General features: G+C 44.6%; 1 protein-coding gene and 1 non-coding gene across 11 annotated transcripts in view; both read right to left on the bottom strand.

Moving 5' to 3' along the window:
• Positions 1 to 226: 226 nt before the first annotated feature.
• The window catches only part of SSH2 (slingshot protein phosphatase 2), a 313,558-nt gene continuing 287,355 nt past the window's right edge, over positions 227 to 26,429 (bottom strand). For 9 of the 10 annotated variants that reach the window (XM_058444971.1, XM_032163109.2, XM_032163112.2 and 6 more), the window contains 4 exons: positions 25,517 to 25,663; positions 22,829 to 23,029; positions 10,254 to 11,088; positions 227 to 7,229 (listed from right to left, as the gene is read on the bottom strand). In XM_058444971.1, the coding sequence (XP_058300954.1) occupies positions 5,139 to 7,229; positions 10,254 to 11,088; positions 22,829 to 23,029; positions 25,517 to 25,663 (3,274 nt within the window). In that variant the 3' untranslated portion in view covers positions 227 to 5,138. Of the gene's footprint in view, positions 7,230 to 10,253; positions 11,089 to 22,824; positions 23,030 to 25,516; positions 25,664 to 26,429 lie in introns of those variants that run through there. The other variant, XM_058444977.1, reaches the window with a different exon arrangement.
• LOC116475975 (U6 spliceosomal RNA) lies at positions 16,170 to 16,280 on the bottom strand. The gene has a single exon (XR_004250064.1). It is a non-coding gene; the product is annotated as a U6 spliceosomal RNA (small nuclear RNA).

Below are 26,429 nucleotides of genomic sequence, written 5' to 3'. Positions count from 1 at the left end.
TGTGATGAATGGCACCACTAAATATCTCATGATATTCACGTCCCATCTCTAGAAATTTTTCAGTGGGCTGAGGTGTTTCATTTATTTCTGGGGACTCAGCTCTCTCTTCAGGGTGACATGACTGGGATCAATCATTGGAAACTACTGGTGTTCACTGTGTTTCCTCTTCTGATCCTCCCACCTTCTCCAGCACCTCCCTCCTTTGTTGCATCTGATGAAGTACACGTTTCATCTTCAAAATAAAAATTTATTCAATCTGTAACAAGAACATTGAATCTGCACATTTGCGCACAAGTTCACATTTAAAAACAGTGGAGCACATCAGTCATAAAAAAATCTATGATACAAGTGGAACATCCCAACTACCAGGAAGATTAAGGAAGGAGATGAGACCACTCTATATTCTGCTTCAAATGCCTCAAAAAGGTCCCAGAGATTCCAGGGAGCACCTGCTTTAATAAAACGTGAGCATAAAAGTTTGGGGTGGCTTGGGGCAAAGGTAACAGAGGAGAGTCTCCTGGACTTGTTTTCCATGTTAGAACAAGTCCTACAAAACAAAGCAGAAAGAAAAAAAAAGAAAAGGCACCTTTAGATATGCCAAGCAAACCAAAATCCAACACAACATAAAAATCAAACATTTCCCTGTGGGCTTACTGATTGGGAAGCACTTCAGGGCCAGTTACCCAGTTTTTAGTTTGGGTATTAGCTCTGCATGTGTACAAGGACGCTGCCACCAGCATTGCTTTGAGGACACAGATGGCAGCACCAGTCAAATGCCTCTTAAGGGATCTTCAAGGTGATTAAGGATGATTCCAGTTTAGAAATCCTACCCTAGATCTCTGGGGCACTGAGAAAATGAGGCTGGTTATCTTCTCATAGCAGGAACCAGGGCCAGTCACCCTCCATTTCCAGGCTGGAAAAGTACAGAAGCACCTTGCAATAGCTCTTCATGACGTCAAGGGACCCCGCACCCTGGCAGAAGGGTTAGGAGTGTGCAGTTTCCTGCTTTGGTGGCAGGCCTGTTCCTAATATGGGTCAGAGGAGTTGAGGCAGCAAATATGCTTGTGTCTAAAATACATGCCTTGATCTTTTAGTTTGGAAGGGAAAACAAAGTCCAAGATGCGTTTAAGTTGGATTGATGCTGAAACAGCTAAAATTTCATCTTATCCACCATCAAAAAGCAAAACAAAATTAAACAAAATGACACTAGCCATTCACCATTACAACCATCACTATAAGACACACCATCACTGAGGAAATGACAACTATTTCCATAGAGAGTGCTGGATGGGAGGGCAGGACACAGATGGACGTCAGCTTCAGGGTATACCCACTTATTCACAAGAGCTGACCATGATGGCCATGTTCTGCATGAGGACTCACAGGACAGCTAGGGCACTGATGCCTGCAGGACTGCCTGGCTGACAAGATGATGCACATTTTAATATTCAAAATGTAAACAAAGTATCCACAAATAGTCCAAAAAAGCCAAAGAATGGCTTTATTTAAAAATTTTTAAATGCCCTTAAAAGTGATTTTGCATAATGCTTTCTTAAAAAAAGAACTCTCACAAAAACATTTTTACCGAGCATGCCTAGATCACTTCAGAACTGAAATCCTCAGATGAAACAGGTGAACACTTCTGTGACCTGCTACATCTCAGAAGCTTCTCATAGGAAGCTTTGGGTTTACCCAACAGCATCTGTCTGGGGCCTGTGAGCAGGGGACCTCAGAGCCTGAGGCACTGGGATCTTCAGGCTGTCCTTGGAGCTCTGGATAGTTTGTAAAATGAGAAAGAGGAACTATCAGTAGGGATAAAGACACAGAACCAGGAAATCCATAACCCTGTCTCAAGCCTCCTCAGAACCAGGAAAATACTAAAGATCCTGAAGAGACTAAGATGATAGCAATGATCCCAAACATTTAGAATCTGAAAGGCAACTAAAATGAGGAGAGATGAATATTACGGTACTATAGTACCACATGTCTACTACAGTATCCATTACTCCTGGGTGTCTCCAAAAATCAAGAAAGGGTTGGGGTTTCCCTTTCTACTGATCAGGTTCAGCTCAAGTTCTGTATGCTCCTGGGGCTTTTACCCCATACACCAAAACATCAACTGTTTTTATGTATGTACCTATGTGTACACATGCACATACACTCCTCCAAAATAAGTGAGAGTCTATGGTGATTTAAAAAGAGAGAGAGACAGAGAGAAAGAGAGAGAGAGAGAGAGGAGAGAGAGAGGCAGGCAGGCACTGGGCAAGAGTCAAAGTTTTTCCTATTCATCTTTGCCAGTCTTATCAAATCTGCTGTTTCAGGTCAGGTCATGAACAAAAGAAAGGGAAAGATGCCACTGGAGATTATAAAAGAGTCGGAAGAGAAGACAGTGTGGAAAGTCCTTGACAGTTCACTGCGCGCCTCCCCTGGACACTGCTCAGCTATGTAAATAACCCAGGAACACCCAATTCTGGGAGTCTGAAAAGGCTGGCACAAACTCCTTGGCGTGGTTGAATGACAGACACTCTGTAGAAGATGTTTATTTAGGCAGGTAAATTAAATGATTAAAAAATGTAATTATAAAAAGGCAGAAAGACTTTCCTCTGCTCTTGAAAATGTTTTTTTCCCCACAGCATTAGTGGGTTTTGTCCCATCTTTGTTGTGACTTAATGCAGTGAGTGAACATTAAACACAGTGGAGGGAGAAGAAAGAACAGTACAAAACTTTGGTCCTGCTTGTACCTCTTAGTCTGTGGGATGTCATCATCGTAAGGGGTTACCACGCGTGGATGCCACTCTCTTAACTTCCAGGCAAATCCTCTCCCCACCCTGCCACAATTTCCTGCCCTTCCCCATCATATTGGTGGTTGAACTGCTTCAGGAAGGCAGGGCATTCTACATGGAAGAGCCCTGGAAATCCATAACCCTGTCTCAAGCCTCCTCACATTGGTTCACACCACCTAATAAAACACTTTACAACACACAAATATCCAGGAATCACAAAACTGTGTGGATATACTTGAACATTCAAGGAAACTACTGAGCAACAGCACAGGGTACACATAATCACTACACCATAGAGATGCTTTTAGCAAGTGGTTTCTGTCCAACCTGCCTCCTGGCAGGGATGTCAGACCCAACCTTGGCTTCCACACAACTTCACAGCTCCTCTTAAGCCCCAGTGGCCCCAGTCTACCTTTTCTGCATCTTTTGGGTTGCCCTGCCATCTGCCCCCACCAAACTCTGGCCTCTGACATCACGCTGACAGTCTGTGTGCATTTGTATTTTCCTCAGTGCTGTGATGAGCCAAAAACCTGTCTCCAGTCTATATTCAGTCAATCCTCAGTAATGTGGACATCAATGAAAGCAAATCTGCAAGCCTCTTCAGTTTTAATGAGCTGCAGAGGTGTTTCATGCTAGACTAAATCTGTTTTCTGTAAGAAGCTACAAGAGGCTTGTTTATGGCAGGTGCTGCTGTGTTAAGGATCTCCACAACAGTAGCACAATGACAGCATCCTAAATGGAGTAACTGTGGGCACTTGCGCCTGGCTGAGGCCTCCCCTGTGGCCTTTGGCCTCTACTAGGAGCTTCCACTCTGGGCAACTCACATATACTTCCTGACTGTGGTTGAGATACTGGCAAACAATGTTCTGGGATTTCAGTCTCACAGAGAGATCAGCTTTCAGTCACACTGTGACCTAATGGGAGCCTTTAGGAGTGTCTCTGAGGAAGAAGTTACTAATGCATAATTTGGCAGGAGCTGGTGATTGGAAGTCTCCATTTAAACAACTACAGCCACCATCAACATATTGTACAGATTCCTAGCGACACCCAACACTTTTATTTCTGGTGTCTGTGTGTTTTCCAGTTGCAACTCTACTCCTTCTTAAAAAGAATAAATCAAAAATACCCTACAACATGAACAACAAGACACTGTAAGACAGTGACAATATTATGTACATAAATACTGTGTACAAACTTTAGAGAAATGACAAACCTTCCAGGAAAAGGAAAAAAAAGTGTTAACAGTGATAATACCAAAAATAAAATGTTGCATTCAATGGATGTTAAACATATGTAACAATTCAAATATAATCTATGAAATTTAAAAAAAATAGGCAGCATGGGGACAACAGCATGGGGAAGGAAAATAAACTGGAAGAAAATATGGCCATTAAACTCAGAAGGACCAAAGAATTATTCAAGTAATGGAAGGGTTAAAACCCTACATACGTATTCATTTTACAAGAACACACTGACTTTCGACTGCTGCTTTTCAAACATGTCATTGTTGTTTTCAGTTGGGAGGACACTGCAGAGCACATTTTTCTGGCAGGGAGAGCCAAGATGCCCATCTGTGTGGATCCCACCAACCCAGCAGTTTCTGGGCAGCAGCCTCTCCACCCCCAACTTTATGTCTTCCTCCTCTTATCATGCTTTCCTCTACAGAAGACCACTTGGATTTCATTTGGGGTCCTGTTTTAATTTCAAAAATAATTTTCTTGGGAAAAAAACTATATGATAAATTTGCAGAGCTAGCCATTATCATGCCTTACTGTAATGATACACTCTGGATACTGGAAGACCCTCTTTTAAAGCAAAGCAGAACCTGCCTCTTTCAGGAACTCTAAAGGGCTGCTGCTGGATGAAGGCTGACAGCCCTCTGACTTCTGGCTGCCCTTTAGCCCATTCGATGCCTCAGGTCTGGAAACCAAACCATCATCACAAAGGCAGGGGAACGTTTCCAATCCCCAGCTTTATCTCCACCCCTCCGAATCCGCTTCCTTCCCTCAATCAAGAAACCATGTCTTTTCTCAGAGGACAAAATGGGAAGCAGGTGGCAGCTGACTGAAAAACAGCAATTTGCCTTTGATAAAGGTGTTCTCTGAAAATGACTTTTTTGAGGTTTGATTTTTTTAAATAAAAAATGATAAACGGTCTTGCCATCCAGATCAATCTCTCTTTCCCCTTACATATACACACACATACACACTGAAAAACCCAAACCCTGCATGCGCCAGAAACAGTAAAATGACCAAAATATTATAAAATTAACCAATAAAGTGCATGTTCCTTACATATTACACCTGCCCCTTTTACAAACATTTCTTCTAGAAAGTCACATGTGTAGGCTCAGAATCACATGGTATTATAGAAGGGGTTGGTTGTCCGTTTTTTGTCATTTGCCTTTTTCAGTCTCCTAAGGGGGTGAGTTCTGCCGTGTTGCTGACGGGGTGCCACGGCCAGCCCTGGAGCTGGGCATGCACACTGCAGTCCCTGGGTCTGTAGCACGGGAAGGCCTCCTTCAGAACTAGTCAATTCAGGTCCTGCCCTGGGGAGCAAACACTGCTGACTAGAACCAAATTCTTTGGCATACTGCACAAGGGGCCTCTCCACTGGCTTGCTCTGCACAATACACTCTGTTGTCGTGAGCTGTTCTACAAAATACTTGGTGGGCTCTGGGTTGTGGGGGGCACCTGGGTTTTCTAGGGACTCTTGATCCTCCATGGTGTGCATGCCTGAGTCTGTTCTGAGGAAAGGCTGAAGCAGTCTGAGATGAGGGGATTCACAGGAGGCAGGCTCCCTCTCTGGTAAGCAGTCTTTACAGAGGTCCAAGTAACCTAATTTGGCGAGAGAAGCTGAACGCCTCATTTGGGATGGTTTGGTGAGCCCTGCCTGGAAAACCACTCGAGACTCGATTTCTTTAGCACGCTCCTTCACCACACCTGGGCTGTGGCCGAGACTCTTTATGTTTTCACTACTAGCGCTATGTGGGAGTCGACAGGCTACAGGCAATGGGTCCATTTTCTCCTGTAACTCCCCAGTGTTGTCACCAAGTTTGTTAAGTAGACTTACGTCTGCGCTACTTAGCTCGGAGTCCTTATATGGCACCTCACTGCCACTGGAGAGAGGGCTCTCCTGACTTTCCTCCCAGCTAACCTGTTCTGCGGAGGGCTCATCTGTGGTGCTGCTCTGTTCTGTGAAGCCCTCCAGGTGAACCATAGTCTGGGGATGCAGGTAATCCAAACTGGCAGACAGTAAATGGGTTGTATGACTGACAAAAGGTGCTGCTGTCTCCAGGGCTGTGGACAGGCTGTTGCCTCTGTCTTCAGGGCTACTCAGGATGGAGGTCGGATGGTCAGTGGGCCTGTTGTGCTCAGGGGAGGAAGAATGAGGCAGAGGTAGCACTTGGGGGTGCAGAGAAACCTGGTTGGGGTCCAGAGTCCTGTTTAGATTTTCATCCAGTGTGCAGAGCACAGTGACAGATTTTTCCACATTCACTTTCCTCAGCCCTTGCTCTCCGCTCTTCTCACCGGTGGCTATTTCACTCCCTGGCCCAGTGTGATTGGGTGATGTAACTATGTGGGTATACTCAATGATTTCTACCCTCTTGGGAAGGGGAAGAGGGACTCCCTGTGTTTCAGACTCCTGGTATGGAATCACAGTCCTCAGATCCTTCAGGACTCCTTCCTGCTGCGTTCCAGTATCTGACCCTGGGCCCTCCTGAGGAGCTGGCAAGTGGTCAAACTCCAGCACCTTGGGAGCTGGAACAGTGGCATTCTGCTCAGAATGGGACAGTGAGCCAGCCTCAGACCCACTGTATTTCCCTTTGCCTTTGCTCATTTCTGGTTCCTTGAGGACAAATGAATGTTCTGGGGGGGCTTCATCACTTTTCCCTTTTGGTGCTAGGTCTGCCACAGAAGAATCATTCTTTGAATTCTTACGAGTGGACAGTGAGGTACATGTTGGGGCAGCACCATGATGCTCTTGCTCCTGCCGTAAGCGCTCTTCGAACTCCAAGGTGGCTCGCCTCACAGACCCAGGGTACCACTTGGCACCTGGATGCATCCCTGAGCCCTGGAGCTCTTGTTCCCCCTCAGCTGATTCCCCTTCTTCCAAGTCTGCTGTAGATGAGTGTGTGGTTAGGCAGCCTTCTGGGTTGCACATCCCTGAGTCTTTGGCTAGTTCAGGCTGGGCTGTGCAGGAGCCCTCGTCTTGCTCCGTATGTCCAGGTTTGTTCTCTGGGGTCTGGGCCCTCTCAAGGAGCAGCTCATGGATGCTGTTCTTCTTTGGTGTATGGCATGGGTTGGGTAAGATGTCTCCTTTCAGTTGAATCTGCCCAACTCCTTGACTGATGGACTCAATTTCAGTGACAATTTCTTTGACTGAAATTGCATTTTCTGAGTGAGACTGCATGAAGATGTCTGGGCTGACCAGTTCTGAAATTGCCTAAGAAGAGAAAGTAGTGAGAAGATTATGGTGAACTGTAGTCTAATTGAAAATGCTGGATTTTCTGCTTATTAATCCTCTGATCCAGGACAACCTATCTGACTATCAGAATACAAATCATGGAGTGCCTGGGACCATACTCTGCCCATCTGTTTTGTCAGACTACAAGAAAAAAACTGGATTCATCAAGGCTAGACATAACATTTGTTATAGGTTGTGTTACTCTCTACTGAACTTTCTGTTCTGTTTACTCAAGCAGAATTCCAATCCAATACTTTGCTCCCAAATAAACAGCAAATATTTTTGGAGGCTCCTATAATCTATATTTTCCTAAGACTATGAGCCTCTAGGATTCAGGCCATACTGTAGTAAATGAAACCTTTCCCCCATGGCCTATCAACTTCTAGTTTGATCCTAACCTATCTGAGGGAAATAGTTCCATTTAAGGGCTAAGATATGTCCTTACATATGTCCCAGTGATAGAGCAAGATGGACGAGGCTATCATCTGATGTCTGATTTGGAGACTCACTGCTCTCTTCACTCCTCTGTCTCGCTAGCTTTCACCCACATCCTCTCACTGCTTCCCCTAGCAGCAACATCCCAGTACCTACAAGCAGGGAGAATGCGCTGTCTGACTACACAATCTCTAAGTTTCACATGGTTCCTTCTGGGAAAGGTTTACTTGGCTTACACAGCCACATGCCTTAGCAAACTTAGAAACCATAACTCTCTAATATTTTACTATTTTACCAGCTATAAATTCCCAGGTGGATTTAGAACAAGGCAAAAGAATACTGACCAATGCAAAATCAGGTCCTACTGTAAAAAAAACAAAAGAATCTCAAAGTCTGGGAATAGCCCTTGGACACTTCCTAAAGTAGTATCATTATGAGTATCAATCTAGTTAACATTTTTATAAGCCTTCAAAGTATACTTCTCTGGAACTGTTCTGGTCTTTCTCCCTCAAAAGACAGTCAGAGTTAGTAAGATCTAACAAGGTCAGTAATGCCTTTGGGGGAAATGTGCCATGACATCAGGCAGAGGCAAACTTGCCATGAATGGGAGAGAAGCCACAGTGGACCCAGTATGTGCATGGGCTATGGAGGGAGGGCTCATATGACCAGGGACTTTGCAGAAAGGCTATTTCTGTCAGTGCTGCTACAGTCACTGGTCCAGAGGAGAGCACAAGCACCCTGCCTGCTCAGTAGAAAGGAAACAGAGGCACGGCTTTGCGTGTGGTGAAAAGACAGAAGCAAAGGCAAGAATCACAGTGGGGTAGTTAAGGAAAGAGAACAAATCGTTAACGGACAAAGTGGTAAATATAAGCAGACAGACATCAGGAGACGCAAAGAATCTATGACTAGCTCCACTAATCATTAAGTGAAGTTTGGTATGTTAGAGTAAATCTGTCACAGTTTATTCCCCAATTACTGTATTGCATTGATTTAAGACATTGCTGTATATAAGATATCAGAAGTGTCAAAATATGAGTAAGTGTGAGTCTTAGAATTGATGCAATATAGTGATTCTTTTCCTGGTTTGAGATGGCTTCTAAGAGCTCCTATGCCACAAAGAAGAATCTTAGGATTCTGTCTGCTGGCAAATTCATTTCCTTTTGATTACTATTATTATTATTTTTTGAGAAGGAGTCTCACTCTGTTGCCAGGCTGCAGTGCAGTGGCATGATCTCAGCTCACTGCAACCTCTACCTCCCGGGTTCAAGCGATTCTCCTGCCTCAGCCTCCCAAGTAGCTGGGACTACAGGTGCGTGCCACCACGCCTAGCTAATTTTTGTATTTTTAGTAGAGATGGGGTTTCACCATGTTGGTCAGGATGGTCTTGATCTCTTGACCTCGTGATCCACCTGCCTCAGCCTCCCAAAGTGCTGGGATTACAGGCGTGAGCCACCGCGCCTGGCCTTCCCCTTGATTCTTGAGTACCACAGCATTGGAGATGAAGAATTCAGGTACATTATTATGATATTGTTTGAGACGGTCACACTCTGTCATCCAAGCTGGAGTGCAGTGGCGTGACCTTGGCTCACTGCAACCTCTGTCTCCCGGGTTCAAGTGATTCTCCTGCCTCAGCCTCCTGAGTAGCTGGGATTATAGGCACGCGCCACCACACCCCAGCTAATTTTTGTATTTTTAGTAGAGACAAGGTTTCACCATGTTGGTCAGTCTGGTCTCGAACTCCTGACCTCATGATCCGCCCGCCTCAGCCTCCCAAAGCGCTGGGATTGCAGGTGTGAGCCACTGCGCCCGGCCAGCACATTATTAATAGCAGGAACTCAGCATGGGAAGCAGTTGCTACTCTAACAACTATTCACACATGTCTAGACTTTGACTTTTCTGAGACAATAAGAATTTCCCAAACAAATCTATCTTCTCAGTCATGCAGCATCTGAGTCCTTGGCATTTTTTTGGTAAGATCTGATATTAACTGCGTATGTTTGGACTTCTTTTTTTTTTTTTTTTTTTGAGACGGAGTCTCACTCTGTCGCCCAGACTGGAGTGCAGTAGCGCAATCTCGGCTCACTGCAAGCTCCGCCTCCCGGGTTCACACCATTCTGCTGCCTCAGCCTCCCGAGTAGCTGGGACTACAGGCGCCTGCCACCAGGCCCGGCTAATTTTTTGTATTTTTTTAGTAGAAACAGGGTTTCACCGTGCTAGCCAGGATGGTCTCGATCTCCTGACTTTGTGATCCGCCCACCTTGGCCTCCCAAAGTGCTGGGATTACAAGTGTGAGCCACCGCGCCTGGCCATCTTTGGACTTCTCGTTGTTCAGCCAGGACACTTGTTTTTGGCTCACTCCTTCCTCTGTCATCCCCTCTTAGAAGTGCTTCCAATGACACCAGAAAGGTAAATTCCCAAAAGGCAAATTATTTAAAAAATATTTAAACCCTAAATTTTCAAGGAAAACCTCAGCCAGACTCTCCATCAAAAACAAACATAACAGAATCCTAAATACTTTACCTTTGAAGAGAACTTCATTAGGTGGAAAACTATAAAGACAGTTTTTACCTTTGACTGTTCCTCATCCATTGAAGATTCTTCTGATGCATGGGGAGTATTACTCAAAGAGCTGCTTCTCTGGTCATCAGCTGTCACTTTGGAAGGGGCTACTTCTACCACTGACAGTCGACAGCTCTCACTCCTTCCTCCACCCAGTTCCTCCATCCTTGAATGGGAAAAAGATCGTGACCGGGTTTCTTGGGAGAGCTCCACAAACTTCTCTAGGGCACTAAAAAAGTCAATGCGATCTGTACTGAAATCTGAGATTTCAGTCTGGCAACTGGGTTGGGGGCTTGGTGACTCAGGATCAGGGGACATGGGGAGGTCTTTCAGTGGAGATGTCAATTCTTCCATAGGCAGTAGGTGGACATTCATGTCTGCTTTCAGTGCATCTGTCTCCAAATCTTCCACTGTTAAGTCTGGAAACTTGTTGGCCATTTCTGGGACATGTCCAGGCTGAATTAAGGCTTTGGATGCATGGCAGTTGTCAAGAGGAAATTTTGATTCATTCAGACAACACCCTGTTGAGCATCCATTGATGTCATTTAAGTTTAATTCATCCTCAATCTGTCCGGCATGAAATTCCCTAGAAGTAAACTCCAAGCAGATCATTCTTTCTTTGGTACACAGGCCTTTCTGATTTGCATCTTGTGGGACCATATGTTCCACAAAGACAGGAGGTATGGGTTGGTGACTCTCCATGGTCTTCACCTCAGCAATCTGGTCTGCTGAGGTGGTGATCTCTTTCTTGTTGAGTTCTAGCCCGGGTTTGCAGATGGGTTCGTGGTGGTCTGAAAGGTCACTATCTGAATGAGATCTCCATAGTTTGTTATGCCGCTGTTTGCTGTGGAGGACATACACAGGAAATATCTTAATCTGGTTTGTAAAGATAATCAACACCCTCCCAGGAGAACACTCCCAGATAAATCTTAACTTGTAAAAATGCTTTGTTATTGCTCAATGGAACTAGGCAATAAACGTTTGAAAAGAAACTCAATTTAATAGCAAAAAACAAAGCAAAACAACAACAAATGAGTGTGAGTTTTTTTTTTTACCTATCAGTCTGACAGGAATTAAAATGGTTGGTAACAGCCAGTGTTGATGATGGTATGGCTAAACAAGCCCTCTGGTAGGAGGAGTGTGAATTCAGAATTCTTGTTTTTTGTTTTTTTCAGACAGAGTCTCACTTTGTTGCCTAGGCTGCAGTGCAGCGGCATAATCTCAGCTCACTGCAACCTCTGCCTCCCAGGTTCAAGCAATTCTCCCACCTCAACCTCCCGAGTAGCTGGGATTACAGGAACATGCTACCACGCCTGGCTAACTTTTGTATTTTTGGTAGAGACGGGGTTTTGCCATGTTGACCAGGCTGGTCTTGAACTTCTGACCTCGAGTGATCTGCCCACATTGGCCCCCCACCACACCCAGCTGAATTGTAGATTTTAAAGACTGAAATCTGGCAATAGCGCTCCAAATTTAACCCTTTAACCAACAATTCTTCCTTAATAAATTTTTCTTGGAGGAATACTACTACAAGTGCACACAGATATCCATATGGCCAGGTGAGGTGGCTCACGCCTGTAATCTCAGCACTTTATGGGAGGCCGAGGCGGGTGGATCGCTTGAGCCCAGAAGTTCGAGACCAGCCTGGGCAACATGGTAAAACTCCATCTCTACAAAAATATAAAAAATTATCCAGGTGTGGTGGCGTATGACTGTAGTCTTAGCTACTCAGGGGGCTGAGGTGGGAGGATTGCTTGAGCCCAGGAGGGTGAGGATGCAGTGAGCTGAGATTGCGCCACTGCACCCAGCCTGGGTGACTGAGTGATACCTTGTCTCAAAAAAAATAAATAAATAAAAATAAAGAAAGATATATAAAGATATTTACTGGCGGGCTGCCGTGGCTCACACCTGTAATCCCAACACTTTGGGAGGCTAAGGCGGGCGGATCGCTTGAGGTCAGGAGTTCGAGACCAGCCTGGCCAACATGGTGAAACCCCGTCTCTACTAAAAATACAAAAATTAGCTGGGCGTGGTAGCGGGCACCTGTAATCCCAGCTACTCCGGAGGCTGAGACAGGAGAATTCCTTGAACCCGGAAGGCAGAGGTTGCAGTGGGCTGAGATTGCACCAATGCACTCCAGCCTGGGTGACACAGCGAGACTCCATTGCAAATAAACAAACAAATAAACAAAAAAAGATATTTACCATGACACTATTTGTGATACTAAAAGATGAGACACCAAACAACAACAACAAAAGGATTTACATTATAATCCATACAACTATATGCTGTGAAGCTGTTAAAAGCTGTCAGGTCTACAGAAATCTTCTGTGATAAGAAAAAAAAATTAAAACAAAAAGGAAAAAAAACTTGTCAGGTATTTTAGTGGAATGATATACAAGGTATACTATTCAGTAAAAAATAACCTCAAACACATTTGAAATTAGTGTCTATGTCAGAATAATATAGGAAAAAATCTGGAGGAACATCACAAACTGATAATAGTGATTCTTTCAAGAAAGGTAGAAATACTTCCGGGGAAGGCTTTTACTTTCTATATTTTACACACACACACACAGAGAGAGAGAGAGAGAGAGAGAGAGAGAGAGAGAGAGAGACAGGGTCTCACACTGCCACCCAGGCTGGAGTGCAGTGAAACGATCAGAGCTCACTGCAGCCCTGCAGCCTCAACCTCCCGGGCTCAGGTGATTCTCCTGCCTCAGCCTCCTCAGTAGTAGCTGGGACTACAGGTGTTTGCCACCATGCCTGGCTGATTTTTTATTTTTTTTTTTGTGGAGATGGGGGTCTCACTGTGTTGCCCAGGCTGGTCTTGAACTCCTGGGTTCAAGTGATCCTCCTGCCTTGGCCCCAGGGATTATTGGAGTGAGCCACCAAGCCTGGCCTCTATATTTTTATAATTTTTGAATTTAAAAAATGGGCATGTTTAACAATTATAATCAGCAAAAACCCCACTAAAATCAAAACATAGAAGTAATACAAAGGGAATACTCTGTTGGAACCTATTACCAAGTCCTCATAACTGGGATGAAGAGCTGATGTAGGATTAATGACTGACATGGGGGCGTGAGGAGCATGGTAAGCATTCTGGAATCAGAAAGCAAAGGAAGGGCTAGTAAATTTGGAGCGAAAGCTTAGTAACAGAATGAAGGGAATAGCATAAAGGATAGGCCCTTTCAGAAGAATCTCTGGGTAAAAATCATTAAGCTAAGGAGACACGTGGAAAAGCAGGTGGGCCAAAGGAAGACTCCCCTCCACCACCCTTTTATGAAAGAGTTCTGAGGTAGGGAGGTGATTTCATTTCAAACCACACACTCTTAAACAGTTCCCAAAACCCCAGCCAAAAAGAGAAAGGTGGCCCCCCTGTTGTTGGTCAGGTTCATCTGCCCAGGAAACAGGTCACTAAGTATGGTCCTTGGGGGTGTGGTCTCCATGACTTACAAGCTGATGAGGAGTTACCAAACCGCAGGGTGGAATGGGAAACTCAGCCCAAAACAACTTGCCCTGGGCTCCGGGCCACGCCTGGGCTCTGCCGAGTCATGCTCAGGCGCCTGCACTAATGTGACCCCCTGTTTGTTCTCAACTCTGCGCCTGCTCTCAGCTCCCCCTGCCTGTCTGCTGCTTGGGTGGGGCTCTCTCTGACTCATGCCTGCACAGCAGAGGGGTGCTTTCCTGGGAAGGAGCAGGTCAATCTTTTTATGAAGACAAGCTGTAATCAATCAGCTGGGTATAAGATGGGGTTTTCACCCTTTCCAAGCTGCATGAGCTCCAGCCACCCCTAGGAGGAGACAACATATCACACATCTCAAGTGAGTGGCTGTGGGGAGGGGCAAGCTGACTGTTTGGATAGGTGGGGCCTAAATTGTACATTATGACCAACTGAGGCCAGTGGTTTCCTTTTAAAGTTTCTTCTCTTATATGCAGACATCCTTGTTTCCTGAAATAAATATGAGTGTATTCTCCAATTTCTATCCCTCACCTATCATGAGGATGTTCAAACCTGCACCAGCTTCTCTCACCCACCATAGTAGGACAATGCCTGGGATGCAAATCACTGGGAAGACCCCTCGGGGGGGGGTGGCTGTTTTCACTCTTCTAATAACAGAACAGGCAAATGAGAAGTTTCATGATCCCAAGAATCCTCCAAAGTATGTTGTTTTTTTCCTGAGATGGAGTCTCGCTCTGTCGCCCAGGCTGGAGTGCAGCGGCGTGATCTCGGCTCACTGCAAGCTCCGCCTTTGGGGTTCACGCCATTCTCCTGCTTCAGCCTCCTGAGTGGCTGGGACTACAGGCGCCCGCCACCACGCCTGGCTATTTTGTATAGAGACGGGGTTTCACCGTGTTAGCCAGGATGGTCTCCATCTCCTGACCTCGTGATCCGCTCGCCTCAGCCTCCCAAAGTGCTGGGATTATAGGCGTGAGTCACCGCGCCTGGCCCCTCCAAAGTATGTTTTTTAAACTGCCTGCAGATCACTAATCAGTCAGGAGAGAATGAGAGACTGAAGTTATGCTAATAGGCAGCAACAGTGCATGTTTCAGAGGAAGTCTGACATCGCAGCTGTGTAACCTTAGCAGGGATTTCCTTCTCTTCCTTGGGGAGATAATCATCAGAAAATACTGGGCCGGGGCTCTGGAATTAAATTGACACTTGTAAAAGAGAAAAAAACAAAAACAATCAAAAGATAGGTCTGATGCTGCTGCCTTGTTTTCATTTTTGCAATAGGACCTGGAGGGAGAATGGCAAGCAGCTGATTCATCTCCATTGCCTGTGAAACACTGCTACTCCACGTGTCGCTTCTCACTCAGGGGTCCCCTCCTCACTCCTCCCTACTCAAGGTAACCTCCATCGTGAATTTTGTGCTTATCATTCCCTACATTTTTTTTTTTTTTTTTTTGAGACGGAGTCTCGCTCTGTCGCCCAGTCTCGGCTCACTGCAAGCTCCACCTCCCGGGTTCACGCCATTCTCCTGCCTCAGCCTCCCGAGTAGCTGGGTCTACAGGCGCCCGCCACTACGCCTGGCTAATTTTTTGTATTTTTAGTAGAGACGGAGTTTCACCGTTTTAGCCAGGATGGTCTTGATCTCCTGACCTCGTGATCCGCCCGCCTCGGCCTCCCAAAGTGCTGGGATTACAGACGTGAGCCACCGCGCCCGGCCGTTTTGTTCTTAATACTGCTTTGTTTTGCATGTCTTGAACTTTATATAAATGGTATCCCACTGTATGTATTCTTCATCAATGGATTTTTTTTAAAGATTCATCACTGTGTACAAAGGTAATCCACAGAGTGTAATGCGTATGCCACAATTTATTTCCCTTCTGTTGGTTCAAGCAATTCTCCTGCCTCAGCCTCCAGAGTAGTTGGAATTATAGGCATGCACCACCATGCCTGGCTAATTTTTGTATTTTTAGTAGACACGGGGTATCACCATGTTGGACCAGGCTGGTCTCAAACTCCTGACCTCAAGTGATCTGCCCGCCTCGGCTTCCCAAAGTGTTGGCATTACAGGTATGAGCCACCACGCCTGGCCTCATCATGTTTTAGTCGGTTACACTAAACTGTTTTCCAATGAAGCTTTGTCCTGAGACAGTTTATTCTAACACTTCATCACTGGTAGGAATAGATGTAATACATTAGATCATATCTATTATTTTAAACTGTTAAATTTTAAACTCGGCCGACTCCCCACCTCCCATCCACTTCCAGGCAGGCAGCAAATAAACAGCTTGCCAAAAAAGGAACTTCAGAGTTGGTCTATATCCTGGATGATATAACCGAGTCTCAGATCCTTTTCCCCCTTGAGTGGCCTCTGACCTGAATTTGGATTCATATAAAGACACAGACATACATAAGGTGATTAGGTCATTCTGGGAAAGAATTGGCCTTTTACCTAGTTAATGAACAAGAGGAAATTTTATTTTTATTTTTAAGTATTTTTAAGTTGTCAGCCTTGTGTAGGGGCCATGCCAATCTTCTCTGTACAGTTCCAATTTTAGTGTATGTGCTGCCCAAGTGAGCACAAGAAGAAGGAAATTTAAATGACAGATGCATAAGGCGTCCCATTATCTTGCCTCCACTTTCATATTGTTACATGTTTGGTGAAACATCAACTCTGAGAGTTATATAAAGGAAAAGGCTACTAAAAACGGAGTACTTGCGCCTATAATCTAGCTACTCAGGAGGCTAAAGCATGATAATCATTTGAGCCTAGGAGTTGAGTGAGACTAGCCTGGGCAATATAGACATTGTCTCTTTAAAAAAAAAAAAAAAAAAAAGAGGGCCAGGAGTTATAGTAGAATCAGGCTGTCTACAGTTACTTTTTAGGGTATTAGGCAGCCTGTATAAAGGAAGAGAAAAAGCATTATCTGAATTTTTTTTTGTGTGATGTGCATCGCCCAAGATGCTTTAAGATTATTTAACTGGAAAGCTAGTAAGAAAATCCTTTTAAATCTCCATTGCTCTTGGCTGTCACCTGACCAGGAGTTCATCTCTTTCCTTCTCAGGTTGCCTACTGCCAGCTGACCAATGTGCATCAGCTAACTAGACCTCAGTGTCTCCACCAGCAAAGCCAGGGTAAAAGACAACCCAGCCTCCTCTGGCCCTTGTGACAGGGGCACTCAAAGAATCAAAACTGACATTTCTGAGGAACCATGGCACAGACTCTCCCTGGTCACCACCCAGTTTTTTTCCTTGTCCCCTATACACTGAAACCTAATACCACAGACACACGGTCCAACTTGCAAATGGTCTACTTGAAATCTAAACCTGTCTAATGGAACATAAATCTGCCAGATACCTGCATGATCAGAGTGCAGAATAACAAACAGGGCTGCTGGCAGTTTAATGGAGTTTTAAAACACAGGCACACACACAGACACACACCCCCCTCTCTTGTTTTGCTCCCATCCCCCATCTATAAAAACAGAAAAAATAACATCAGATATGAATACTAAGTAGCTTTATGATACCCTTCTTTTTAGGTCTAAAGGGAAATATTAAACATTAGCCTTCTCCAGGCTCTTAATGATATACTGGGAGGTGCAAAAAGCCCCTTGTATTTCAGAGGGGCTTGGCCCATACCCTCATACTCTGATGAAGACTAACCAATTCACAAATCAGTACAGGAGCCTGGTGTCACTTTGAAAACTTCTCTTCTACTAAGGCCAAAGCACTAAGTGAGTGCCCTCAAACAGAGAGCTGCCACCTCAAATTAAATACCCAGGACCACCCTGAATAACCATAGAGCTAGCGAATGCTAGGATCAGGGCTCTGCCTCTTTGAGAAAACCACCACAGGCCTCTTGGGATAAAATATAAAATGCAAGATCTAAACACTTGGACAGGAAATGGACTTTCTCTACAAACAATGAGTGAGATTTTTCTAAGGATTTTCCTCTCCTGCTAACCTAAATTGCAAGGCTTGATAGAGCTTCATACAGTCATAGGAGTCTGGGGATTTTTTTCTTTGCTCTTCTAAGCAGGCAGATCTGGAGTGGTACTTTGGTGCCGGGTGAGTCTGCTGGGCCTATTCACTTGGCAGTTAGCCTACAAGTGCCAAGGTGTCCTGATAACACATCATAGATTGCAGACCCTAACAGCTATATATCCAACAGCCATTTTTCTTACTACTGTCAGAGGCCTGATTTGATTTGGGTGTTCACTGTCCCATGGGTTCAGGAAATGTGGCACTTCCCTAGATCCAGAGGATAAATGTGAATATGCTTTTTTTTTTTTTTTTTTGAGATGGAGTCTCACTCTGTCGCCCAGGGTGGAGTGCAGTGGCGTGATCTCGGCTCACTGCAAGCTCCACCTGCCGGCTTCATGCCATTCTGCTTCAGCCTCCTGATTAGCTGGGACTACAGGCGCCCACCACCACACCCAGCTAATTTTTGTATTTTTAGTAGAGATGGGGTTTCACCTTGTCGGCCAGGATGGTCTTGATCTCCTGACCTCGTGATCTGCCTGCCTTGGCCCCCGAAGTGCTGGGATTACAGGCTTGAGCCATTGCACCCAGCCTTTTTTTTTTTTTTTTTTTAAAGGTAAGAGTTTTGCTCTTTTGCTTAGGCTGGAGTGAAGTGGCATGATCTCAGCTCACTGCAACCTTTGCACCTTGGGTTCAATGATTCCCCTGCCTCAGCCTCCTGAGTAGCTGAGATTTGTAGGCACCCACCACCACGCCTGGCTAATTTTTGTATTTTTACTAGAGACGGGGTTTAGCCATGTTGGCCGGGCTGGTCTCGAACTCCTGACCTTAAGTGATCCACCCACCTCAGCCTCCCAAAGTGCTAGGATTGTAGGCGTGAGTCACCGTACCCGGCTGTGAATATGTTTTATCCAGTCCTGGAAATTCTATTTTCTTGGCCATATGACCCACTCCTAGGCAATGGGTGGGGGGCTTTTGGGGAAGGTCTTCCTATCCAGTTTAAATGCCCCTTTTCTTCAGCCAGATGCTGTACAATTTACAGATGCCTAGAGATGTGGCAGACATCTGGCAATTGTCAGACAGCCTCAAGGACCAAGTGTTAACTAAGGAAGGTGGAACAGAAAGCTGTAGAACACCAGAGTCCATGATTACATTACCACTGAGCCATTACAGAGACTACTTTTTTGTTTCTTTTTAAAGGAGATGATAAGTGGTACAACTTTTATCTTTTATTTGCCCCTGCAGGGTCCACTCTTCAGCTTCTCCACCCTGTTTGCTGCTGCGGAGGCAGCACAACAACAGGCCCCCTAGTTTTCTGACTTCCAGAGGGTTTGGCTATTGGGGAGCTCTGGAAGGAGACTGGAAGAAAGAGTGAGGGCAAGGTATTTACTCTCCTAGCTCCCTCAGCATGGGGCTACCTCGGGCTAGCTGTGTCCCTCTGACAGAAAGTTATTGCTTGTCTCTGAAAGTGCCTTTCTCTAACAAGAGTCTCTTTCCAGGTTCTAGTAACTGCTTCCTCTCTTTTTGGGTCTAGGAGCTGTTTCCAAACAGCCCTGCTGATACAAGTCCCTTGATTCCACTACAATGCCACACTTGTAAATAGTCCCTTTAGAAAACCCTCCTCAACGGCCAGGTGCGATGGATCACGCCTCTAATTCCAGCACTTTGGGAGGCCGAGGCAGGCAGATCACGAGGTCAAGAGATCAAGACCATCCTGGCCAACATGGTGAAACCTCGTCTCTACTAAAAATACAAAAATTAGCTGGGCATGGTGGCGCGCGCCTGTAGTCCCAGCTACTCAGGAGGCTGAGGCAGGAGAATCCCTTGAATCCAGAAGGCAGAGGTTGCAGTGAGCTGAGATCACGCTACTGTACTCCAGCCTGGCGACAGAGTGAGACTTTGCCTCGATAAATAAATAAATAAATAAATAACCCTCCTCAAATAATCCTAATCTGAGTCTGCTGTTTCTTGCTGAGATCCTGATTGAGGTATTTGATTACTTGCAGCCAAAAGCAGCCTAAGTGACATCCCTAGCACTAGATAGTACTTAAAATCCAGAAAACACCACAATATAGGAAATTCTAGGAACACTTCCCATTTCAGTTTTTAATGGAATATGTCTGTGGGTGGCAGGAGGCAGTAGTGATGTCATGGAAGAGGAAATAAATGGCACATACGTGTGTCTTCTGGGTAGCCTTGGAGGAAGATGAGAATCATATCTGAATAACTCTCAACAATACATAATAAACATTCAAACACATTTTTATTCACAATAACCCTGTGAGATGGATCTCTTGATTTTCATTTTATAGATGGGGTCAGGTAAGGATGAGAAATGTGAAGTAACTTCTCAGGGTTGCAGCAAGAGGGTGAACCAGGAATGGAAACCAGATCTACTGACTCAAATTCTGTGCTTTTCTCTCCCCATGGCTTGTCCCTCCCTCCATGAATCAAGCCTAGGAAGCTGAGATGGAGCAAAAAAAGGAAGGGAAAGGGAAGAAAAGGTGATTTTGGGTTTATACTGCCCTTCTTATCCTCATCTAAGATTTTTCTGAAATTCCTTCAACAACTAAGGAAAACCACACACATTAAAAAAACCCAACCCAACAGCTTGCAGAAGCCTGGGATTCCAGAATAAATACTAAAATTGGCAGGACACATAGTATCCTTCCTCTCAGTGGGTCACGTGAGGACACTGCCCAACATCTGTCATGTGTGTCTGGGAATATATATTTATTTCTTGCTGAATGCTCAGATGCCTCTTTCTTGTGCCAAAAAGAACTGCTACATCCTACCTTCTGATCTAATCTAAAAATGCCATCAAAATCTGGCCCCAAAGACCTACAAATTATTTTAAACACAGGACGCTTCAGTATCCTCCCAGCCTCCTAAGAGAATGGTTCAGATAAAATCATGCCAAATGTTGAGTAAATGGGAGGGGTTTTTAGTGGAAACCATAATGCTATGCTGTGGCCACATTTTCACAATACTTTGGGGGCGGGAGGGTGATCCCTCTGCCTGGATAGGCTGGAAGGCTATGTACCATTTTGTTCAGGGGAAACACAGTCCAGATTCAAGAGTCAAGACCAAATCATAAGACTCACTGGAGTCAAACACTGGCAACAGCCCCAACTGCTTCTAGACAGCTGTGCCTTCATCCTAACAAAACCACCTAGAATATACCTACATGGAAAAAACAAAGCAGAATCTAGAAATCCACAGAATTTCAGCATGTAGCATCTCAGGAAACTGATCCTTAAATCACTTAATATCTGATGCTTGTTCCCAAGAGCTGCTGAAGGTGGCTTTAACCACCAAAGGGATAATAATGTAGTGCAACTAATTACTCATTTTATAACTAATTACCAAATTATTATTGAAAACAGCTGGTTCTTACCTACAGAAAGAAAGCTGGTTTTCTTAGACTACAGAACAGTTTTTGTGGCGAAAATAGCCACCAAAATATGTGATAGAGTAAAACACTGAGAAACAGGTCATGTCAACTGCTGTCTGTGTGTATTGAGCTCATAAATTATTTTTTCCTTTTGCAATTTTCTGCATGTTTGAAAAGCATATATAATTGGATTAAATTTTTTTTTTGAGACAGGGTCTCACTCTGTCGCCTAGGCTGGAGTGCGGTGGTGCGATCTCAGCTCACTGCAACCTCTGTCTCCCGGGTTCAAGCGATTATCCTGCCTTAGCCTCCCAAGTAGCTGGGACTACAGGTGCCCGCCACCATGCCTGGCTAATTTTTGTAGTTTTAATAGAGATGGGGTTTCACCATATTGGCCAGGCTGGTCTCAAACTCCTGACCTTGTGATCTGCCCGCCTCAAGCCTCCCAAAGTGCTGGGATTATAGGTGTGAGCCACCATGCCCGGCCAAAATATTTTTTAAATAAGAAAGAATTGTTTCTAGGAAGTGCTTTCATACCTCAACGGAGTTATACACATCCCTATTCTGCTGATTTGTCACATGATCAAAATTACTGGAGAAGGCTCAGTGAAACCAAGCACTGAGGTAAAGAAATACCCAAATTAGCAGATGGTACTTATTTTTTTTTAAGAGTCGGCCAGGCTGGGCACGGTGGCTCACGCCTGTAATCCCAGCACTTTGGGAGGCCGAGGGGAGTGGATCACGAGGTCAGGAGATCGAGACCATGGTGAAACCCCATCTCTACTAAAAATACAAAAAATTAGCTGGGCATGGTGGCGGGCACCTGTAGTCCCAGCTACTCAGGAGGCTGAGGCAGGAGAATGGCATGAACCTGGGAGGCGGAGCTTGCAGTGAGCCAAGATCGCGCCACTGCACTCCAGCCTGGGTGACAGAGTGAGACCCTGTCTCAAAAAACATAAAAAATACAAATAAAATATGAATGAATGAATGGGCCAAAAAATTTCCAAGAATTTCAGCTAAGCCTTGCATTACCTTGGGAGTCATTGGTATCCATTTTTTTTTTTTTTTTTACAAGGCAGCTGAACCTAGTCTTATAAGATGTTGAAAAGTGGTATTAATATTTAGTATTTTCATCCTTTAGCTTAATTATATCAGTCTGAAAGATTAAACGCTTAATCTTCCATACTACTCTTTTTTTTTTTTTTTAGATTTTTTTGGTACTGCTCCTTATGGGGCAGGGCTATCCCATTGGCAGTGTGTCCAGGGAAATCTTTTGTGTTTGTTTGTTTGAGATGTTGTTTCGCTCTGTTACCCAGGCTGGAGTGCATGGTACGATCTCAGCTCACTGCAACCTCTGCCTCCCAGGTTCAAGCGATTGTCCTGCCTCAGCCTCCCAAGTAGCTGGGATTACAGGGGCCCACCATCACGCCCAGCTAATTTTTGTATTTTAAGTAGAGACGGGGTTTCACCATGTTGGCCAGGCTGGTCTCGAACTCCTGACCTCAAATGATCCGCTTGCCTCAGCCTCCCAAAGTGCTGGGATTACAGGCGTGAGCCGCTGTGCCCGGCCAGCCCATGAAAATCTTAAATGCTTACACTTATGTTTTGAAAACTGGATTGATAGAGAAATAAGTCTTTTTTGAGAAAACATCACATCCAAATCAGCTTGAGAAGTAGCTACAGAGAAGGACACTTCATCTTGCTTTAGGGAACTTAAAAGGAGGGAGAATCGGAGAAAGTCACTTGACTCACCTTGCCAGCAAGATCCCCTGATACTCTTCCAGTTGTCTCATAAAGCTGGGGTTGGGCTTGGTCACTGTTCGTCTTTCTTTCACATAGTCATAGGCTCGGTCCAGATTCCAGCCATATTCCTTCATTGCATAGGCAATCACAGTGGAGGCTGAGCGACTCACCCCCATTTTGCAGTGCACAAGGCATTTAGATCCATGTTTCCTTGTTTGGGGGATTGAGGTAAAGAATAGAGGAAAATACAATAGTGGGGATATTTTAAAAGTTGGGTTCTAGATTTTTCCAAGTATCCTGTCCTGCCCTTCCATTTTCTTGCTATGCAATCTCTCCACTTTGGTACACTCGTATACATTTATAATCAAATGTGTGGGTAGGGTAGAGTAGGGGAGGCAGCTCTAGTGTATTCTTAAACAATATTCAATGTTAATATTATGCTTCTTTAATCCATTCAGCAAACATTTACCAGGCATTTACAATATGTGTAAGGCAATGTGCAAAGTGCTGGGATGCAAAGGTAAGTAACATACAGCTTTCATCCTAAAAGGTAGGATTCAGTGGGAGAAACATACCATTAAAATGCAATATGGGGCTGGGTGTGGTGGTTCACACCTGTAATCCCAGGACTTTGGGAGGCTGAGGCAGGTGGATCACTTGAGGTTGGGGGTTCGAGACCAGCCTGGCCAACATGGTGAAATCCCGTCTCTACTAAAAATACAAAAATTAGTTGGGCAGACTGGGCGCGGCGGCTCATGCCTGTAATCCCAGCACTTTGGGAGGCTGAGGCAGGTGGATCATGAGGTCAGGAGTTCAAGACCAACCTAGACAAGATGGTGAAACCCTGTCTCTACTAAACATACAAAAAAATTAGCCAGGAATGGTGGTGTGTGCCTGTAATCCCAGCTACTCGGGAGGTCGAGGCAGGAGAATTGCTTAAACCTGGGAGGCGGTGGTTGCAGTGAGCCGAGATGGCACCACTGCACTCTAGCCTGGGTAACAGAGCAAGACTCTGGCTCAAAAAAAAAAAAAAAAAATCAGGGTCCTGATTAGGATGAGACATAGGAGCATTTAAAGAGACACACACTCTTAGGTGCTGATTTATGCTTGCAAAAGCCTGAGAGTGAGTGCCCTCAGTTGTGCCTGGGTGCCCCGTACATCTCTCCGTAATCCTAAGTAAAATTAGCCTTTCTTTTCACTGGGACTGGGGCCTAACCTTTTCCTTATAGAACTAGACTATTCCAGTACCCTAGGATTCTGAAATGAGACAAGTTTTTTTTTTTCCCCCTAAACCCAGGCTCAAGTGTGTGGTGCGACCACAGCTCACTGCAGCCTCAACCTCATGGGCTCAAGCCATCCTCCCACCTCCCTCAGCCTTCCAAGAAGCTGGTATCACAGACATGCACCACTGTGCCCGGCTAATTAAAAAAAATTTTTTTTTGTAGAGATAGGAGTCTTGCTCAGGCTAATCTTGAACTCCTGGGCTCCAGTGATCCTCCCGCCTCAGCAAGATCTTTGTTCAAGTCCTATCTTCACCACTTATTTGACCTCTCTGAATGTTGACAAGATCTGCCCCTCTGGATCTTAGAAAATACTACATGAGAGAACAGTAAGCATGCCATGAATGGTATTATTACTGGGAATAATTTATTAACAGAATTCAAAAATATAAAACACTCTTTCAGGTACTTGCTGAGAATAAAGGAATAGGCCCAAAGCTAGAGTATGAGGATTTAGGGAAACTAAGAGGAAGAACTTCCTGACCATGAAGGTCCTTAAGAGAAGTGTGAAATTATTTTTGAAGGAGTTTAAATACAAAAGCACCTCTCATCTGCCAGGGATGGTTTGAACATAGTCCTACCTGAAGGGAGATGTGGTAAACAAGCTCGTTTATGGTTCTCTCTAGTAAAGGAATCAATAGGATTGGCAAGGAAATCCCCAAGGACTTAAAAAAAAAAAAGCAGTGTTGACATTAATACCAAACACTAAGTTAATACAAAATACTTTCACTAGAAGAGCCAATTAATTTAAGGAAGACATCAACAGAAGGGCCACAGAAAAATTTCATCATTTAGAGTATCATAAAAATAAAGTAAGAGAGTAGGAAAAGATTTCCAAAGTTTGTCTCCTTATCTTCAGTGGGGAGGACCAGTATTCTATCTATCTGAAGTAATTTCTACGATATAACTTAAATCTCCCCCGTTGTGGGGTGGGGGGAGGGGGGAGGGACAGCATTAGGAGATATACCTAATGCTAAATGACAGAGTTAATGGGTGCAGCAAAACAACATGGCACATGGATACATATGTAACAAACCTGCACATTGTGCACATGTACCCTAAAACCTAAAGTATAATAATAATTAAAAAAAACTTAAATCTCCCCACTGGCAACTTAATTTCATTCAGAATTTCTTCCTTCTCTCATTTCTGTATCTTTTGCTGCAGTCTAAGTCTATTTTCTTTAATTCTGTGCTCAATGGAAATAGCCAACGTGAGGTTACTTTCTCCTAGGGGTTTACTTTACTTAAAGTGAGTCACTAGCCTTCTGCCTAGGATTAAAAAGATTTCAGTCTCCTCCTTTCCTTAGTTCCTTTTTCCTGAGTACCATCAGTAAGTTGTTTATAGCCCTCAGGACCCAGCCATGCGTGGGGCAAGAGGAACAGAGGCCACAACATTGTGCAGGACTAATACTCACTTTGCTTTAGAGATGAATTTGTAAGTGTCATTCCAGTAAGCCAGGAGATCCGTTGCCTCTTCATCATATACCCGAATGTTATGATACTCAAAGACTCCTGGGAAGAAGTTATCTATTTCTCGAGTGACATTCAAGATATACCGTACCCTGCAAGGAAACCAAGGGAGAATATGTGCTCTACTATTCAGGCTAAATCCAATTCCCAGCACTGTTTTTTCTTACTTAAAACTTGTTTATTCCATAGGCTGAAATTAAATACAAAAATAATGAAGACAGCTAAAAAACTAATATTATTAGAGAAATTATACAACAGGGTTCCTGGGCATAACTGGGCACCAGGGAATTATTCAGCAAAAAGTTATCCACCATGTTCAACATCTAAATTCCATTTTCAGTTTGTGTAGTTACACAATCTCATCCTTGATATTATTCTGAAAATATGCCTCATATTTTACTCCAAAGAATCAACTTGAGTCCATAATCAGACACTTTCTCAGTTACTAAAATTGTCAGCAATACAATTTATTCTCTGAAAGTCATCTGTATAAAATCAGACTACTGACATGTACCCCAAGGGAAAAAAGAGAGAATGAATAATGATTTCTTCCTATTTTTCTAAATGCCAGATTGTTAGGCTTTGTGCAATTACTCTCTCTAAACTACATGAAAGGCAAATGAGGACAGAACTGGAAGGGTCAGAGAAAAGCTGGACTTAAAACTCCCTGGGCCGGGCGCGGTGGCTCACGCTTGTAATCCCAGCACTTTGGGAGGCCGAGGCGGGCGGATCACGAGGTCAGGAGATCGAGACCACGGTGAAACCCCGTCTCTACCAAAAATACAAAAAATTAGCCGGGCGTGGTGGCGGGCGCCTGTAGTCCCAGCTACTCGGAGAGGCTGAGGCAGGAGAATGGCG

This window comes from Hylobates moloch, unplaced genomic scaffold, assembly GCF_009828535.3.
Source record: "Hylobates moloch isolate HMO894 unplaced genomic scaffold, HMol_V3 SCAFFOLD_10, whole genome shotgun sequence".
Classification (NCBI taxonomy): domain Eukaryota; kingdom Metazoa; phylum Chordata; class Mammalia; order Primates; family Hylobatidae; genus Hylobates; species Hylobates moloch.
Note: the sequence above shows the minus strand (reverse complement) of the source record. Positions and strands in the feature narration are given on the sequence as shown.